This window comes from Megalopta genalis, chromosome 2 (assembly GCF_051020955.1).
Source record: "Megalopta genalis isolate 19385.01 chromosome 2, iyMegGena1_principal, whole genome shotgun sequence".
Lineage (NCBI taxonomy): Eukaryota > Metazoa > Arthropoda > Insecta > Hymenoptera > Halictidae > Megalopta > Megalopta genalis.
In genome coordinates this window covers 17498016-17519456 of record NC_135014.1, presented here as the reverse complement: position 1 = coordinate 17519456, position 21441 = coordinate 17498016, and the positions used below count along the sequence as shown (strand labels likewise).

At 39.6% G+C, this 21441-nt stretch overlaps 1 protein-coding gene across 2 annotated transcripts in view; it reads left to right on the top strand.

The window, feature by feature from the left end:
• The window catches only part of LOC117219293 (protein turtle homolog B), a 329095-nt gene that overhangs the window by 278840 nt on the left and 28814 nt on the right, over window positions 1-21441 (top strand). For both annotated transcript variants that reach the window (XM_033468332.2, XM_033468329.2), the window contains exon 9: window positions 9034-9164. In XM_033468332.2, coding sequence (XP_033324223.1) covers window positions 9034-9164 — 131 coding nt within the window. The remainder of the gene's footprint in view (window positions 1-9033; window positions 9165-21441) is intronic.

The window sequence follows — 21441 nt, the reverse complement described above, 5'->3', positions numbered from 1 at the left end:
TATTGCGTCGACCCAACCTTCGCGTCGGACACGGTTGTTTCCCCGTTGCTGCACCGTCGTATCACCGTTGCATCTCCGTTGTATCGCCGTTGTTTCCCCGTTGTTCCGTCGTCGCCGGGCTCGTCGATTATTTTTTATCGGCAGCTTCGCTCGCGCTGCATGCGCAGCAAGAAGCTCGTCCTCTAGCGGGAACGTCTCTCGACGAAAGTTTAATCCAATTATAAAACCGTTCCGCGTTCGATAAATAAACGGAAAGAACCCGGGAGCTCGAGCGACGATAGGCAGTCGGCCATTCCCGTTAACGATCTCTTTGTTAGCGCCGCTAAAAAGCTCGCGCGTGACGTTCGAGACACGAGCCGCCGCGCCTCTGAACGCAGCAATCCAGGTTTTGTAATGCGAATGCGGTGCACCAAGGCAATCACTATTCCCGTGCACCGCGGCACACGAAAGTGTTTGTTCGCGGGAATGACGTTTATTCCATTGAATTTTATTGGCCCTTTCAGGTCAATCCGACGCTATTTACGATTCTTTGAAATATTTATATTCCGATTGATACTCGTGTTATCCGGCTCTTTCATCGAATGATAAAACAGTCGATGCGTTGAGCCACAACAACGGGATCCAATTATTTTCGACACTGATGGAAGCAGAATTTATTGAAGAAAAACATTATTCGATTCCGACGAGGCAAATTTGATTGCGCGAGCGACATTGTTCCGTGGGACATGCTTGTAGGATATTCCGATGTCATCGGTGCTTTCAAATGGGAAAAGATACTTTTACCATTTAGGAGACAGCGCTCTGCTGGGGAAAAATTGATCGCTTGCCAAATAATCTTTTACCGCGAAAATGGATCGTTTGCAATAACATTAATCGAAACAGGTCATGGTCCAAGCGTGATGAACCAGCACAAACCATATTGAGAGCTGAATTGCATCAGAAAAAGATTATGCTGTCAATTCGGTGGGAACATAAAGGTGTTGTGTACTTTGAGCTGTTTCCAAGCAACCAAACGATCATCTCAGATGTTTACTGCCAACAGTTTACGGAATTGGAGGAAGCAATCAAAGTAAAAAGGCCAGAATTGGCAAATCGCAAATGAATCGTGTTCCACCACGACAATGCGAGACCTCACACATCTGTACCAAATTATTGGAGCTTGCTTGGGAGGTGATGTCGCATCCTCCATATAGCCCCAAGATTGCACCATCGGATTATCATTTATTTCGAAATGTACAAAACTTTTTAAATGGTAAAAATGTCGATAATAACGATAGCCTTGAATCGCACAAAAAATCGAGTTTTATTTCACATTGAAATACCGAAATTACTTTCCTGCCAAACAAATATAAATGAATAACAAATACAACTACAGATTCAAATACAAATGCAATTGCAAATTAATTACAAATTACAAATACCACTATAAATACAACTAGAACTACAACTAGAACTACAAATACGTATTTAGTGTACCGCGCTCACGAGTTCTTCCAATACTAATCCCAATCGCTTGAGAACACTTGAACTCTCGCCCGATCTTGTGTCGACTACTCGTTTTCGGCGCAAATGTATTGGGTTGGTCAGAAAGTTCGTGCGGTTTTCGGCGATCCTTGAAATTAGGAGTTCCAAAATGCAACTAATTTCAGTTTGTTTGTCTAAAGCAAATACAGTGGAAGCTCGATTATCCGGGCTAAGAAGAGCGACATAAATGTTCAGATAATAGAACAGTTACTTACCCAGTTGAAACGTCGGACGTCGTCATTATTGATTTGTACAATGAATCGTTTCGTGAACGATTCGCGTTCGATTTGAGGAGGTCGCGGATAAGAAGTATTTAAATAATAAATGACTTCGACATCGGAGAAACGGATAATCGAGATTCTACTGTAATAATAGCTTGACAGGTGACAGTTTTATTTCAAATTGCACGGATGGATTTCGGTAATCTAGTTCAGTTGGCAGGTTTGACGGAGATTGAATGATGCAAAACGGGAAAGAACATTTCCGGCAACTTATGTCATTTTATTTCAGAAAATGCATACGCTGGGAAATTTGTTATAACAGATGGTGTAACAGATGGTAAAAAGGTCATGCGTAAAAACGGCCAATGCATAACTGAATAAAGACATTTCTCTTGTATAAAAAGAAAGAAGCTTCGTACTTGTTAAACACCGCGCGGACATTCTGACCAATCTAATATAAAGTGTAAATACGAGAAGCGCCGAATCTATTTGCTGTTTCCGTTTTAATCGTCGAATGGGTATATCATGCGAGATAATCTGGGACGAGATGGGCGAGGCTAGGCCAAGATTAGCTGAAAGTCTGAACGGCATGGTTGTACGGTTGTACACGTGCTGGAAGAGCAGTTGGTACTTGGTAGAGGGCTGTGCAATTCTATGCGACCCCACGTATTCCGTGAATCGGAATTCGAGTGCATATTGTGTCCCGCCGCATGCCGTTCCTCTCATTCCGCAGCCTCCGCTCGTTGCGCCGTTCTGATCCCTCAGTTACGTCATTCTGATCGATCTGTTTCCGATCCGGTCGATCCACAGTTCCAAACAAGCTAAACTGGAAGTTCAAGTTAAATCGAACTTGAACTTGTAGCTTTCGACGGCTCGAACTGCGGGATCTTGAGAAGAAAAATACCCTGGATGCGGGAGTATCAACATGCTCGAGCTAGCTGCCGAAGATCTTGTTCTTTCTATCCAACGATCAGGGTACGATATGTCGATAATCTAGAGGGACTTAATTTTTAAAAATTGAATTAAACTATCTTTCTTGTTGTTTTCATGATGTATTCGATTATAACTGCTTAGAATGTTGGTTTATGGTCATTTTTAACACTAGAACTACCAAATCAGCCAAAATAATTGGCTTCTGATTTTGTTCTTTCATATTTTCTGAAATTATAAAAATGTGAGAAACTTTTTTATAAACTGCTTCACCGAAGCATATATTATAATAAAAATCGTACGAAGTTCGAGTGAATTCAACCTCGTTGTTGTTATAGAATAATATATGGTATATACGATAAGAAAGACAAAACGGTCTTGGCGCTTAACCCTTTGCACTCGAATGGCAAGTCTGAGGCACCGCTAAAAATTACTATATAATATTTATATATATATAATTAGCTATGTTTATTTAATAAATTTGTTTATATCGAAAGAATTGTTAAAAGTGTAGTTATTGTATGAGCGAGTAAACTGACTTTCATATGAAAACAATACAAAAATAATACAACACTGGAAGAAGTATCTTTGTCTCGAAGTTAAAACAGCTTCGAGTGCAAAGGGTTAACATGTTGATATTCGGTCGTTGCGCATGAAATCGGTGGATATGTACAGTTGCCCACAAAACTGTTCGTACACCTTTTAAAACGCGATAACTATTTCAAAACTGAACTCAATACTTGATTTTTTTTAGATGATAGAGAGATTGGTCTACTAAACAATGACTGAAATGTTTTTTTCTTTAATTTTGCTAGTACTTGGAATGACAAAAAAAAACTCTTGTTTTTCAACTGTTTCATCTGAGCCTATAACGAAAATTTGTAAAATGTTTTCTGTATATCTTGGTGATACATGTATATGCATGTTGAAAATGTTATCGAAGTCGTTGTTGAGTTACAACAAATTAAAGATCGCAAAAATCACAGTTTTATCACGATTTTGACCAAGAACTGTGAGAAATGTACTGTGCAGTTTTTAAAATCCTTCAACGCAAGTAGCTCGTCTCTGCGTTATCCGATTTCGATCAAATTTTCAGCACGCATATAAGTTACCGAGATCTGCGAGAGGCATTTTCTGCATTTTAGTTATAGGCTCAGACAAAGAAAGTTAACAAACGAGGGTTTTCAATTGTTTCTTTTCATTCCAACTAATAGCAAAATTAAAAAAAAAGCTGTTTAGCCATCGTCTAATGGACTAGTCCCTCTATCATCTAAATAAAATTCAAGTCATTTGGTTCAATATGAAAATAGTTGTTGCATTTGAAAAGGTGTACGAACACTTTTGTGGGCCACTGTAAGTAAACGCCAAATCGAAAAACCGTCATTTCGTGCGCAACAGCCCAGCAGAGTCCTCATAGAACACAGCTTTAGATAGAAGATTCAATGTTCATTAAGAGATCCTAGAGTCTGTCGCAGAGAAGCCTAGAGATTGACGAGTTTCTTCTCGCACTCGGAACCTCCTCCAATTATTGGGGATTCCAAGTTTAGTAGAATCCTGGAAGACTAAAGTTTCAGTGGGAGGCTTCAGAGGTTGGAATTCGCGTAGAGGAGCTTTGGAATTGACAAGTTCTCTTCTTAGCGCTGCAGAATCTCCTATAATTATTAAGGATCCTGGGGTTCGGGGCTCGAGTCGTCGAGTTTCAACTGATTTGCGTTTGAAGCAAACCTTGATTTTTAGACAATTTTTAGCGAATTCTCAGGAAATGGCTTAGGAAGATCTAATCTCGCGGCGTTTCCTAGTCCGCAGCGAACTGTACGCCACCGCAGGGTTAAAAACGTCCGCGTGACGGAAGGAACGCGTGCCACGAGAGGAAGCACGACGGAATACGAAATGCGTTCGAATCGAAAACGAAAACACCCTTATCGTGGAAAGGAAGAAGAGAGAGCGAGAGAGGAACAGAAGAGAGAGAAAGAGAGAGAGAGAGTTCGAAAGATCGCCGCGGGCCGTGTCCCCTATTCCCCAGCAGACGCTTAGTGCCCATTCACGGGCCGTTCTCCTCCCTTTTCCGTGATTTTTCCGGTTTCCTTTGGCATTCCGATAGCTCCGATGTTCGCTTCGTCGAACAACCTCCGCTCGCACGCTCGATTATTCGTCGAACGACCAATGGATAATTAAAACATCCTTCCGGTCGCTGCGTTTCTTTCCGGAAAAGCCAGTTCCCACAAAACGCGAACAAACAAACATTAATACATCATATGTGTGGGATAGGTATTTACTTGCATAAATTTCGTTATATATTTGAAAGAAACCCCTATGAAATCCGAAAAATCCTCGTTATGTGCTTGTTACGAAAATCTTATTGTTATCTGTGAAAAGCGAAGTTGTTTTCAAACTTCGCCGGCTTTCTTTCCCTAGGTAGTGTAAGTAAATCTTTATCCGTGACACGCACACGAAATGTGTTAAGAAAAATAATGTCGTCGTTAATACTTTTCGTGAAATCCAAGCAATTATTTTGGATTTTATTTTATTTTTTTAACGCGCAGATATATTTTAATTGAATAATTCTAAGAAAATACGCGCATAAAACGACGCCAGCTTTTGGAAATAGGCGACACTATACAGGGTGTCTTAGAAATAGGTGTCAATATTTGAGAAGCTGAATCTACACACTACATTAAGTAAAAAATATCCTATTGACAAGTGTCTTACGTACCTCACGTTTACAAACAATATTTGTCGCAATGAATTGGGAAAGATGTTATGTGTTATTCTCGCGACTTCAGTACAGTTCTGTAATGAATTCATATACTTTTGCTGAAATGACTGTCATGCATTTCATGCATGGCCTTGCCAACATTAGTCATTTATGATTCGCAGGATATTTTTTACTTATATTAGTGTGTGGATTCAGCTTCTCAAGCATTGACATATATTTCTGAGACACCATATATAACGACCGATATATGTATATTATACAACTAATAAGTACTACATATAATTGTAACCTAATGGTAATCAGTCACACTTGAGCAACAGTATTAAATTGTAAAATAAAAGTGCTCGGTAAAAGGATGAAGAATTAAACGTTTATTTTTACAATAATTCCAGAATTGTGAACCAAATTTTAAACTTGTTTTTACTGGATTAACGTCACTAGAATCCCTTGCGGTAGAAGCTCTTCTGCATGCATAACAAATGAAACATAGTTTCGAATTTAATCAAATTTACACGGTTCGAAATTAGTCTTTGTTAATTTAGTATACGCTTGACACGCACGGAAATGACTGGTGAGCGATTAACTCTTCCAGTGCCGACCAAAAGAGTCGTGTTTTTTACATTATTTTTTAATTTTTCGAATAATTTCTACATTTCTTAAATCCTTTTTAAATCATTTTTAAACGATTTGTAAATAATTTTTGAATAACTTCGTAATAATTTTTGAATAATTTAATTAAAAGAAGCACACAGTAAGAAATAAGACTGATATTTATTAGAAAAATATAAAAAAATACATTTTCTCAAGTGTATCCAATAACGATATACAGGGTGTTCAGCATAACGGTCGCATGGATTTTTGAAGCATTTACGCTAATCTGAGAAAAATAAAATAAATTGCATTGATATAAATATCGAAAGATGTTTTATCAGATGAAAAACGAAGATCACCTTGCAAGAAAAAAAATCAATCGCAATTAGTTGCTCGAACTAAGTGATTATTAGAATCCGTGCACATATATTGTCCGCGTGTTCTGCGGAGATCGCGAGCGTCGAAAATTTGCAAAGTTATATATATATACGTAGGTATTAAATAGTTATCTACCTCGGACCAATGTAGCGACCATCCGGTGCTCTGCAGGTTAAACTAAAAATTTCTACATCTTTTAAATCCTTTTTAAATCATTTTTAAACGATTTGTAAATAATTTTTGAATAACTTCGTAATAATTTTTGAATAATTTAATTAAAAGAAGCACACAGTAAGAAATAAGACTGATATTTATTAGAAAAATATAAAAAAAAATACATTTTCTCAAGTGTATCCAATAACGATGTACATTTACGCTAATTTGACAAAAATAAAATAAATTGCATTGATATAAACATCGAAAGATGTTTTATCAGATGAAAAACGAAGATCACTTTGCAAGAAAAAAAATCAATCGCAATTAGTTGCTCGAACTAAGTGATTATTAAAATCCGTGCACATATATTGTCCGCGTGTTCTGCGGAGATCGCGAGCGTCGAAAATTTGCAAAGTTATATATATATATATACGTAGGTATTAAATAGTTATCTACCTCGGACCAATGTAGCGACCATCCGGTGCTCCGCAGGTTAAAGTGCTAGTTACTTTTCCGTAACGATACCGCGATTGAACAGTTTGATTAAACCTTTGCTACGGGCCGAATAATGTTTCGATTAATTGTAGCAAACTGCCTCCCATCCAGGTAATATCATCGATTTAGCACGGATCGGGAATCGGGGGATCGGGAATCGCGATGCGCAAGGAACACGATGGCGATTCGGCCGGCAGCGCGAGGAACCACGCGCGATAAAACATTTCCCGTTCGATTCGAGCGCGACGCCATTAACCGCGGCGGTTTCGCGTTCGAGTTCGCTGGCCCGTGTTCCGCACGAGCGAAAATGCAAATTTCATTAAACGAAGCCCGCCGATATCCGAATATTATCGCGACACTGCGTCAACCGGCGTGCTCGATTCATAAATAACGTTCCGGCGGCTCTGCCGACGAGCACTTTCGGCCGATCGAAGCCCTCCGTTGCGCGACTGGCTCTGCGCCGTAATTGTTAAGGGACCGTTGAAAATCCAGGTCCAGGTTTATTGCATTTTTCTACGGATTAACGTACCGAAAACGCTTTAGAACCTGTCGATCCGGTATCGCGGATCGAACAATTTAACTGTACCACGAAGTTTTCATTATACGTTCGCCGCGACGAGGCGGGTTTCGATGACTTCCGAACGGAATAACTTTTTCAACCCCATTTTCTTCGTAGTTACAACGATTAGAAGTTTCTCAATTGTGATCATTTCTGAGACGAGGAATGACAATTTATATGTCTCGTGTATCTCTACGTTTGCTTGTACGTACAAATACGGACGACAAGGATTCAGAATTTTATTCAGATTAAAAAAAACGGAATAAACTGTTCATGCATGACGGGTTTATTAGTGGGCATCTCCGTCGAGAGACAGATTCGTCAAAGTATGACGAAGGGTTAAAATTGGAATAGGGTAAGTGTATCAATTATTGTGGTCATTAAAGTGACATGCGAAGTTCTCGACAAATTGAACAGTATCGTTTATCTGCAGTAGCGAACACATATTTAAGACCACGTGAAAAATGGTATATCTTCTTGAAACTCTAATACTTTTTCTAAATTTTGCGATTACTTGGAATGACAAAAAAGATAATTAAAAAACTCATGTTCTAAAGAAAGTTATACTGTTTTTCAAGCGGTCTTAAATATATGTCCGCTACCGTACATCGCACTTCTTAAAACATTTCAATGAAACGCTTGTGTCTTTTGTATAAGTACGAATTTTTTCATAATTGAATATATATATATATATATGTATAAGGATTGACGATAGGAATTTTCGATCTTACTCTGAACTATTATCACATCGTGATAGCGAATTGATAACACTAAGAAATGCGGTAGATTGAGGACTCTTACTAAACAATACGTTGGTGGATAATTGTTGAATAAGCGAGAATAAAGAAGGCTATTCGCGTGAACAGGTCGATTATTTCGTTAGCGACCTCCGAAATAATGGTATCGGAGAAAATCTTGATAATTCTGGAGAATTTTTGTGAGAAAGAAGTGGTATACATGAAAGAGTGAGTGCATGTGTGCGCGACAGTTATGTATGTGAGTAAAATAAGATTCAAGCGTGAGGTGTACAAGCTGAGCTATGAAAATTGAATTTAGTTTACTGTGATTATTCATTCTGCGTTCAAAGACTATCATTTTTATAATTTCTTGTTCGCCGTTGAACCTCCTTTTTTTAAATGTATTTGTATCTTCGAATTAAATAATTGCTTCTGAACCGTTACCTAACTTATAATATCAAAACTATAGTATAAATTTAATGGCACAAGATTATATTACAAAACTTATAACTACAGTATAAAAACATGGTATAAAATCTTTTTTTTTCATTTATCCAAACACGTATATCTTTTGCTGAAACTGTTCGAGTGAATAGTACCGTATACGTATCAAGAATACGTGATCTTTATTGCATATCGCATGCATGTGTAACACATTAGAAGAACCTTGGAACGACCTTGACCGACGCTAATGTATTTTTATTGTATTTGTTTGTTTTCCTTTAGTTGAGCCAATCGTCACTCTGAAGATGGACTCCTCGTTGAATCCGAAGAAGATCAAAGAGGGCGACGACGTCTACTTCGAGTGCAACGTTAGGGCGAATCCTAGGGCTTACAAATTGACATGGTTTCACGAGGTACGTTGAAGCGACGACAGTCGTTCCTCCTCTTCCCTCCTTTCGCTGTCGCGTCAAAAGGAGATAACCCTGCGCGTTCGGGCACCGGACGCGACGTTGCGAGACGAAATAGAGGGAGGGAACGTGCGATGGCGCTCGTAAAAAAGCTTCTCGATGAATCGACACGGGCACGTGAAATTAGGCGACACGGCGTACACGGGCCGGGAGAGGGTTTCTCGTCGTGTACGTTTTATCGCCCCGGCCCGTAAAACACAGGTACAGAAGCATAAAACTGACGTAATAACTCGGCCGCGCGATACCGTCTCCGGAATTCGGGATATTGTGCTGTAATAGAGAGCGAAATATAGTACAGTTCGATAACTGCCCGGTTTTTCGGAGTCCTTTTGCTTTTCCGCGCTAATTGTGACGCTTTCTTATCGTCAATTTTTACCTCGCGCGGCCACCGATTCTCGTTTAATACTTCGACCGTCACGAATTTAAAAAAATTCCACGAAATTAAAAGTATCGAATTTAGGCGAAACGAAAATGGAAAAGTTTAGTTGTGTCGCGTCGACTACTTTTTCAACAGTCTCAGGTTTTATGGATCCTAATGAATCTAGGATGATGTAATTAGTCAGCGTAAAAATTCATTTTCATGTTTGAGCCATATTTCACCCGCATATGGCTGACGTTGCACTCAAACTACAATTAAAGTGTATATTTTATAAAGAAATTATACCAAGTCCGTGCATTTCATGCACTTGGCAATTTTCAATATAACAAACACGGCCGCGCATTTAAAGAGTTACAGTGGTGAGGGTGCATCGAACTTAAAATCCAGGGGAAGTATTTTAAAGTAGAGGTTTTTTTTTCGAGCTTTAATTTTCAAAATTATTTTTAATTATTATACAACTATATTATATAATTATTATATATATTATTATATATTATTAATTATTATATAATTATGTTTATATTATATTTAATTATTATATTATTTAATTTTCAAATTTTTATCGAAAATTTTTCAATGCTTTAATTTTGTCAGCAGTACAGTGTATATGTAACTGTGATAGCTAAACATTTAGCTAAACATTTTCATTTCGTCGCCGGAAACTGTGAAAAAATTCCGAGAGAATCGCCAGATAGAGCCTTGAATTTTTCTATAACTTTTCATTGAACAATCTCCTTCCGAAGAACTTCGATAATAGTCCGTTTTCAGGCCTGCAGACGAACGGATAAGGACAGAGTCACCAATCTTTCTAAATCGTCGCGAGCTGACCGTTTTTCCTCTGGAAATAGTAGAGTCCGCTAAGCAGCCAGTTTCAGAGCTTTGGAAGTACCTTCCGGTCTCTGAGAAAACTCGCGGCACATTTGCGAATGGAAACTCTCACCACTGTTTCCCGTTGTTATAGCGCGCTGACACAGCACCACAGTAAGACGAATGACCATTCTAGAGGTCAGGAAAAAAGTCATACATCGTTTTCTCCTATTCATAGCGAATGAAATGACTATTTCAGACCTTTCTACGAAGATAGGACCATTTAATAAAACTGTATATCTACATATACATACGCAAAATATTACTATTACTATTACCAACTACTACTATTACTCACTACTTATATGTATATAAACACACCTCCACATATCTAAACTATACAAAATGTATAAATATAGCAATATATTTTCGAATATGTTGTATATAAATATACATGTATACAAAGTGAATAGTTATGAATAATATAAATATTAGGTCTACCGGAAAGTTCTGTCCGTTTGAGAAATAATAGATTTTTCATAAATTTAGTAATATTTATTGTACAATATAATTTCCGTCGTTACTTATGACGGCGTGATGGCAATTTGTGAGCAACATTTCTCAAAAATATATATGTCTCAAATGAATATGTGTATATCTATCGAAATTTGCAATGACATTATCGGACAGAACTTTCCGGTAGACCTAATATCAAATAGTTAAATATTACGAAATAAAATCGGAATCCGAATCGTAATCGAATTCCCAATCAGTATCGGACTGTGAACAATTTTCGGACTCCACAGCGACATCGGACGGTAGTTCTGGTTCAGTAATCAATTGCAGTACTTCTACATGCAATGAATTGTTATTTCCCTTCGGTATGTCCCTAGAGTGGTGGAGCCAGTTACTGTGAGGTGACAAATCGCTATGCCTTTGCTTCGTTTTCGAGCATAATTAACCTGATATTTATCGAATAACAATTTTAATAAAAATATTGAGTATGTCTTATTCGAAAGACTCAATATGTTTCGCTGGAAATCGCAGCGATTAAGTCTGAATCTGTTGAAATTCTAGTAAACTGTCGTATAACGAAAACACGTTAAGTGAAACTTGTTATTCATTATTAATATCGAATTTCTTGCATTGCGATTATCTTCTTAATGATATGCAACGGTCATTCGCGCCGACTGATTTGTCAACTTCTCTTCGTTTGTACCGATGATTTCATCCGAGAGTATGCCGCAGACAAAGGGTTGAATGTGTTGTTAAGAAAACCAAAGTCAATTATTATAATATAATATATAATGTATAATACTATAATTATATATATATATATATATATATATATATATATATATATATATATATATATAATATAATATAATATAATATATAATAATTATATATAATTATATATAATATATCATAAATTATGCGAGTATTTTTTTATGCAAAACATTTCGGAGAAAGAATATATGAAGGATACGATGATTAGTCCCACTGGCGAGAGTTTAAAACGCGTCGTTGCCGATGAATGGGCCAGGGGAAATAGGCGTGAAGAAGGTAAACGGGGTCGTATCGCGAGGCCATTGCTTTTTGGACCTGGGCCGCCAAAAATCTCCTGGAAAACTGGTGGCCGTATCGTCCTGGAAAGCCCGAGCGTTATCTTCGGTCAGTCGAGGATCCTCGAGTTAAGCCTCTTAAGGGGGATTATGCTTTCCGTCATTCTCCCGGTGCGAACGGCTCCAAGTTCTCCCAAGGGGTCGCTGAAATCCGGGGAGCATCTCGTCCCCACTCCCCTCTCCCCCTCCTATTCCTCCCGTTCGTTTTCAGAACGATCTTTCGAGCCGGTTCGCCGGTTTCCGGCTCGTCTGCTCGGCTGCAACAGCCCGTCTGCAACAGCCCGCCTCATGCATGCAAAGCCGACAGTTTCGCAAACCGAATCGAACGGCAAAAACCTCCTCCCACCCCACGAATCGATTCTTCCTTCCTCGCAGCGATTCGCCGAGGAGTCCTGTACGCGGCGATCCTCGCTCCCGTTCTTTCCAGTTATTTAGTAAAAAATTGTTATTCAATGAAATACGGGGCGGAAGAAGGCGTTCGGAATCGGCGGACGTTCCCTTTGAACGGCTCACAAAGCTCGCGAAAAAGGGGACGAAAGTTTCCGACGCGGACGGAACGGCTTCTCATTCATCCTTTCGCGCCACCGGGAGCTATGGTGGCGGGGTCTGTGTCTACCGAGTTACGGTGCAAGAACCGCGATGAATCGACGACAGGAAGCGACAGCGACATTTGAAAGGATTTCGCGAATTATTAATAGACAGCGAATGTTTATGCGCCTCCATATTTTCGAGCTCGAGAAACGGCCCGGCGAACAGGTCGACAAATATGGCCAAGTTTCCGTCAAAATCGTAGAAACTGCGACCGAAATAAGATTGTTTATAATATAGGAACCGATAAGATATTTATTCGGATTTTTAAGGAAAGTCATTGTAATATTTGCCGCGAGTAACACGTATTATTGAATAAATAACGCGTAAATTTATCTTTACAATCTGAACGATCGTAAATTAAAAAATTAGCGACTAGTCAATTTAACGGGTGCTGTAAATCTATTGTTAAATTAAACATAAAACGTTCTATAATAAGAGAAAGTTACAAAGAGCCTTTACAAATTACCTTGAAAATTGATATTTTTCGATAAAATTTTGGTTTATCCATTATGACATGTGATTAGATTTTTTTTCTTGACTTGTTGAGACAAAATTTTTTTAGCATGACCAGACCGCGGATTTTATGCTTTTATGACAAAAACGAGTGGCAGCAATTTGAAACAATGAACAAATTAAGATAATCGAAGAGTATCACTATCCTCAACTCGTTGAATTTATTAAATAAAAAATTAAATGTATATCTGGCACCCGCCTCTTACAATCGACGCAACTAATTTTTATTTTGCATAAAGATCCGCAATCTAGCCAAGACTATTGAAAGACTTAGACTATTTTGAAGTCACATTTGATCTTGTTCTTCTCGTTAGAATTGAGCAGAGACTTTCAGATATACAAATTTTTATATCATAATTTTGCTGTTCTTTCAGCTCAGACAGTATCTTCGCCAAACGCCTTCTCAAGAGGCCGAGTATTTTTCGTTCAGACTAAAGAAGCCTGGCTCCTAGAGGGTTAAGTAGCCGCAGTTAGTGCGCCAATCGATTCCAACTTCATTACCCCTGCAAATATATTCACGAAACTTCTATACGCGGTCCCCGAGACGGTTTAGAGATCGTTAATAGAGTCCTCCATTTTTAAGATGTACACCCGATTCAAAACGCGAACGGCACCCGCCATCCCCCCATCGCGAACCGCGACTTCTTAATCGAGCAAATCGCGTGCGATTCTTAATTAACGGGATCGCGGTAATGGCAGAAATTACGGGCGAATGAACTCGAATAATCGGGAGCTGGTAAAATCGGGTGCGACGGGGGCGTGGGAGGACAGCGGCGGGTAAAAAAGTTTTAATAAAAGGACGCCCCCTTTTCCGGGGGAATATGATTCAACGCTGGAAGGGTCGAGGAAGGAAAAAGTAAGAGGAATTCGGTGAATAAGTAACAGAGTTTCGAAGTTTCGGGGGGAGTTCTTCTCGTGGCGGTGGGCGGGCCGAGCCGAGCGCGGGGTGGTGGGGGTGGGCGGAAGGGTGTTCGAAGGCGTCCCGAACGATCCGTTGGCCGGTCCGAGCGATATCTTCTGCGCGGAAGCGTGTTCGCGTTCACTCTGCCGAAATTATTGTATATTTACGAGCTGCCGTTGCCGCTTCCGGTCAGTCGGCGATCCCCCGGCCGAGCCGCCTCCGAGCCAAACCAATAAATTGGCCACGAATCATCGAGCAGAGCCGGTTTACCAACCCGTAAAAACGCCCGCGTAAAAACGTCCACGCGATGAAAATTTCTCGGCGAATGAATGACAACCGCGTGAACCAGCCCGGAGAATTTCGGAACATCGGTAGAGAGCCGGCAACAACGCTCGCGAAAGTCCCGTTCACCCGCGATTAATCGCGCCACCCAGCCATCGCAGGAGCCGATCGAACCGAAAAAAGGCGACCCCGAATGTCCGCCGTGTTTTAAATAACACGCTTCGCGCCGGCTGGCGAAACCAAAGAGAAATGAACCTGCGGTTCGAGGAACGCATTCGATGATTAGACTGCGGATTTCCGTGTCGACGTTTCCGCAGATTAATTCTCGGACGTTCCGCGCGCGGCAAAAGACTGCTCGTTTTGGTTCGGAAGAAGAGACAAATATTATTTGGTGCGCAATCGATTCTCTGGAATGGCATGAATGCGCAACGTTCTTGGTTTAGTGATAACGTTCAAAGAGAACTGTTCAAATTCTTAAATCGGCGTTGCATTCCCAGAAGAAATATTGACCTCTTTCCGTGCAGAGTGCACTCAGCAGTGGGCGTATCCTTGTTGCTCTTCCATCAGCGACGCTACAACAATGCTCCGCAGAAGCAATCCGTCTTCATATCTCACCTGATTTGAATAATCTCCAAAAAATCTATTTCTCCAGGCCACAATGGTCATTTCTCTGTATAGAAAGCCCCAAGAAGGCGTGACCTCGTTGCCCTCGACTTCGACAGAGCTAGAACAGTGTCCCACGGTGCCAACCATGCCTATATGTGATATAAATGCAACAATCTCCTAAACATTTAGCTGTAAAAGCTAAAGCTTTCCTTCTGTCTATCTTAAGTGGGCGTGGCTTAATTGCTCCCGATTTCTTTGGAGCCAGGAGACTGCTCTACGGAGCCAAGCATACCAACTTCAAATTCAACAATCCTCTCAAAATCTAATCCTGAAATCCTCTATGACTATTTCCTCGTATCAAATGTTTCAAATGGGCGTTGCTTAATTGCTTTCGGTTTCTTTGGTGCCAGGAGAGTGCTCTATGAAGCAAAACATAGCCATTCTGATGTCTAATTTAAATTCCAAAAATCTTCCAAAATCTAGCTTTGAAAAGCTTCACGACTAATCTCCTAGTATCAAATGTCTCAAGTGGGCGTGGCTTAATTGCTCCCAATTTCTTTGGAGCCAGAAGACTGCCCTACGGAGTCAAGCATACCCATGCCCATACCTAATTCAAATTCAGCAACCTTCTCAAAATCTAATCCTGAAGTCCTCTATGACTATTTCCTTGTATCAAATGTCTCAAGTGGGCGTGGCTTAATTGCTCCCGATTTCCTTGGAGCCAGGAGAGTGCTCTATGAAGCAAAGCATACCCACACTCATATCTAATTTGAATTCAATAATCCTTCCAAAATCTAAGTTTGAAAACCTCCACGACTATTTCCTTGTATCAAATGTCTCAAGAGGGCGTGGCTTAATTGCTCCTGATTTCTTTAAAGCCAGAAGACTGCTCTATGAAGCAAAGCATACCCATACTCATATCTAATTTGAATTCAATAATCCTTCCAAAATCTAAGTTTGAAAACCTCCACGACTATTTCCTTGTATCAAAATGTCTCAAACAGGCGTGGCTTAATTGCTCTAAATTTCTTCATAGCCAGAACGCTGCTCCAGAGGTCAAATGTTGCCTAAATCCGCACCAAAGTAGCGGCGAAACTGTCGTTGAATCATGAACGAGAAATATGTACGAGCTGTCGCGTGGTTGGCAAGATATTAAACGAGATTCCTCCGTAGCGTCGCGTCGCGTCCCGTTGCACACGCGCGTCCGTTTTATCGCGTGCTCCCCGAATCCCGTATAACATCGCGCGTCAGTGTAAGACGTTAAATATTCGCATTCGCGTCAGGACGATAATACGTATTCGCGGCGAGCAAGGAATATATTTGCTTGGCCGCGTTCTGCTCGGATGCCGGGCAGGCGTTAGGCAAGACCGATAACCTCCATTCCGACGGTATATCTCGGCACGCGCGTCCCGCCACCGCATCGGCTTCGCCGCGCATTCTTACCCGTCGGATTATGCATAAAGCATAAGCTAGTTTTCTTCGTTTCCCTCCGAGCAGCCTCGAAACAACGATCGCCACGGTCCCGGGACGATAGATCCGGCAAGAACTGTTCCGCGTGGTTTGGTCAGTATAAAGCATTACAAGCTTTGGACAATACCCGACGCAGACAAGTCGTCTAACGATTGCTGAAAATTTGGCAAATCGATAGTTCTGTAAAACGCGATGGAATCTTGCTCGGAAGCAGAAACATAATCGTGCATTTTTCTTTCTTAAGTTTTGCAGGGTGTTTCGCGTGTGTGTGCACCCGCTACCGAAATACCGCGATTCTAAAAATCTCTCGGGTTGTAAGGCCGATCACGCTAAGCGTCTAATTAAAGGGAAACAGCTGTTTTAGCAGGTCTTGACCTTAAGACTGAATTTGGAGCACTATAAACTAGACTCGACTCGATGGACTAAGGTTGAAAGATTACGATAGACGGTTGATTAGAAGACTAGCGTGAGCTGATGTCGACTAGAGTTGACTGAAGCAGGCTGACTGCGATTTAGAGATAGATTGAAGCAGACTGACTGCGATTCAGAGCTAGATTGAAGCAGATTGATGAAGCAGACTGAAGCATACTGAAGCACACTGAAGCAGACTGAAGCAGACTGAAGCAGACTAAAGCAGACTGGAGCACACTGAAGCACACTGAAGCACACTGAAGCACACTGGAGCACACTGAAGCACACTGAAGCACACTGAAGCATACTAATATGAGGCGGATTGGTTTCGAGTTTTTACACTCTTCGAAGACAGAGAACTAGAAACTGATTGGCTAGTAACAAGATGGAAAGGGAAGTAAAAAGACCAAAACCGTTGCAAGCTGGCGAGGCTGCTTTAGAAGCTACTTTTATGCCGGAAAGAAGACGGCTCTAACAAATCATAAACCCAAAAGAGACTGAAAGAAAGAAAACTATGACTCTACGAAATTGAAGACCTAACGAACGTGACTTTTTTGTTAATTGCATGCCGTTCGTTGAAGGAATATGAGCGTTGTCCCGCTAAGCCAGAGGGAACTCCCTGAAAATCAAGCCACTTTAAAATTTGAACAAAAAAGCAATTTGCCCCAGCGAAAGTCGGACGGACCAAGAACGAAAATTCCGTCGAGAGACGGAACAAGTTTCATATTGAAGTTTTTAGTTCTATGTTCTTGTATTTTGGTATATAGTATACAATGTACCATGGCAAACGGATCTTATCTAAGTTTCGAAATTTATTTTGAATAAAACATTTCTGTGCAAGCATACATTGTAAATTTTGTCTTCGAACATATCTAGTAACACCAACATAAAATAATCGTATGTCATACCCAGAGTTGTGCTCGTTCATTTGCATTGTCATGCAATTACATAATTGAATTACGCCATTCAAAGCTTTCAGATGAATTCAATCACGAATTATTTTAATCACGAGTGTAATTGCGCGACTGCTACGTTATTGTCTTTTCGCTGTAACAAACGGTAATCTCGTTGATCAATAAAGTTATTAACAATTGTTCTTGTTGTTATTATTATGTACATTTGATAAAAAGCAATCGCGCCATGCCCGTGTAGCGTGCAAATGTTTGCCACGTTTCCTAGGCGAACGCACATTCGACACGGCGTTAACGTAGTGCATCGATTTATACATCCCTCAATTTCCACCGGCAGAATTTCAACGCAAAACGGTTGATTCAAATATTAACATGTGTGATACCACTGTCGACAACGACTCAATAATATGCGCATCATCAGTTTACCATGCATAACTTACTGCTACATAGATAATTCCCAGTGAACTCTGTTCCAAACGGATTCATAGTTCTGCAAACCATCCCTCGCTTACTTTGCCCGGCAATGACTCGCGACAGTCTGTGTCATCTTGTTTTCGACTTTCATCTCTACCATCTGTCTTACGCTAGAACTATGTCTCCCTAACTGACGCTCCGATTGCATACAAAAATGGATAAATTAGGGAGAGGAGATACGATTACTCGAGCCTTGCAGCTCGTTTTTATAGTCGTTGACATTTCGTAACTATAAAAATGTACCGCAAGGATCGAATAATCGTATCTCCTCTTCCTAAATTGTCCGCAAATAAGATTTAGCGCAAAATTAATAAAATTAAATTGAGCGCAAAATAAACAAGTCCTTATACAATCTCGACAGGAACGCGTCCAAATTCTGTCGGTTTTCGCGAAATGTAATATCGGTTAGAACAACGCGTTTTAAATTCGAGTTAATAATAAAGTTAATAATAATAATTATTAACTTTATTTAATATTACAAAATTTCCAGAAATGCGGAATATTGCAGTCGACGAATTTCAGGATACATAGTACGAGAAAGATTGAAATGCATGTCATGCCATTTGTGATAATTTCGATCAAAAAAAAGGTTAAAAAATGAAATGTCTCTAAGCATCATCAATATTTTAGTATCTATTGGATTGTGAAGCACAAAATTATAAAACGCGCGTGTACAATTTTTATTTACCACTATATTGAACGGGCCGCTTTTATCGAAGGATTAACGCGCGATGGCCTTCGACATCGGGAACTCGCGTTTAACCCTTTCGATATGATGCCACTGAGGCACTACGGACCACTATAGTGGTCGTCCATAAGATGCATTATATTGCATAATGTTATTTCCTCTCATATTGTGTAAATTAAAGAGCGCATGCTAAGACATTATAAAATACCCTGGAATACCACTTATATATATATAAGTGGTATTCCAGGGTATTTTATAATGTCTTAGCATGCGCTCTATATATATACGTATATATATACGTATTGGTATTCCAATATATAAGTGGTATTATTATTATTATATTATAGTATTATTATATATATTATTATATATAGTATTATTATATATATTATTATATATAGTATTATTATATATATATATAATAATACTATAATATAATAATAATAATACCACTTATATATTGGAATACCAATACGTTATAAAATACCTTTTATTTATAAATACCCTTTGAAGAAAAATGTTTTCGTTCGAAAAATTCATTCAATTGAAGCAGCTTGGGTTCTCCGCCGACCGCCGCGGAGTACCGACACCCGCCGACGATCGCCGTCGCTTAGCGTGCAGTGATGTCGCGGCGCTCCGTTCGGCAGAAGTACCGCGGCGGAGAACCCGCCCGTAGCGAAAGGGTTAATCGCTCGCCATGCCTACGGCTGTGCGGCGCGAGCCTCTTCGTCATCGGCCTTGAAAAACGATGACCCGGAAACGCGGTGCTAACGGAGCCGTGTGCGTGCGCGTCGCGACGTTTTACGTGTACCGTCGCGATAACACGGCCATCATATCCCGAAACATGCAGGTAAATTGGTGGAAAGTCCGCGTTGATGTAACGCGTCCAACGGATCCTGTTTCAACCGCATATCACCGCGACACGCCGCGCCGTTATCCGTTGCACCCGTTGCATCCGTTGCACACGCTGACACTCGACCCCGTTCGGCTGTCCAGCTTTTTTCCATTTTCGAACGAACGGATAGCGAACCTGCCAACCGACTCGCGGTTATGCGTCAGTGTACATTTACGTTGCACCGGTGACAAAGGTTGCACAAACGTATCACGTTTCGTAGGCGCAGCTCCAAGGAAGCTACCGATGTTCGTTTGGGCGAGATCGAAGGGTGCGACACCGCGACGAATTTATGATACATTTCGCGCGAGTCACTTCCACGTCTAGCGGGAGAAAACCCCGGTGAAATTTGAACAAATTCACTATTTAGAAAATATTTAACACGTTGAATGCCATGCCGGTTTTACAGAAATTGTCCGTGGCGCCACGATGGATTTTCTTTTATGCGATACATATAATGTTGAAATATTATCTGCAATAGATAAGTTACAGTGTATAACCATGTTCGACGTGTTAATTGCGACAGGGGTTACTGTTTGAATCGACGATGGTAATAATACAAAATTTTAGATATTTACATCTGTTTTAAATTATATATATTTCTATCAATTTGGGCGCACCGGTCACCGGTGGCCCCCATGGCGTCACCGCCAAGTTAGGTGCCGGTCACCGGTGACCCCCGTGGCATTCAACGTGTTAATAGTTTCAGAACTGACAATAAGATTTTCGTAACAAGTATGTAACGAGGATTTTTAGGATTTCAAAGGGGTTTCTTTCAAATATATAACAATATTGGTACAAGTAAATTTTTAGAAAGGATTAAGGTTGTAAGTGGCACATTATAAAGCACATTGTAAATACCATAAAACTTCGTATTTAACAATTTTTTAAATGTGTTATACCTTTTCTGAAACATAGTGACGATGATCAAAAATTCGTAATATCTTCGAGCAGTTGATTTCACTTCAAGGACCGTTGTATAGCAAACTTTGCAAATTGTTCCATTGTTTTTGAATGACTTGAACTCAGAGTTCGACAAAAAATTTCATTCAGATGACGGATAAAAATTCGTACAAGAATTCGTACAGGAAAGAATTGATTTGGATACAAGTGATAGAATATAAGGTGTTTTTTCATAGTTTATTGATTTATTTCTTCCATATTATCTTTTCGAATTATTCGAATAAAAAATTATTCGAATGAATAGATGGTTTAATTTATTTTTATTTCTTATGTTTTAAGTTTCGTCCACTAATTTTTACAATAAGTGCGTACAAATCCTCAGTCTAGTTAGTAAATTAAAGATATTGAATGTTTTAAATAAAATTCGATCTGTGATTTTCACAACCGGATCAAAATTTATTATCGATACGTTTTTGCTTTGATCTTGTCGGAGCATTGAAGAATCACGTTGCAAATGAAGATGAAAAAAAAAATACAAAAAGTGATGCTTTCCAAAACAGAAGTATAAACTATTGTATTCATAAAACTCGTCTAAATTACAGAAAGACAATAATATAATATAATATAATATAATATAATATAATATAATATAATATAATATAATATAATATAATATAATATAATATATAATATATATAACAATAAGACATTTATTTTGATTTTGAACAAGTGTTATTGTAACATTTGCCGTAAGTAACATATAAATTGAA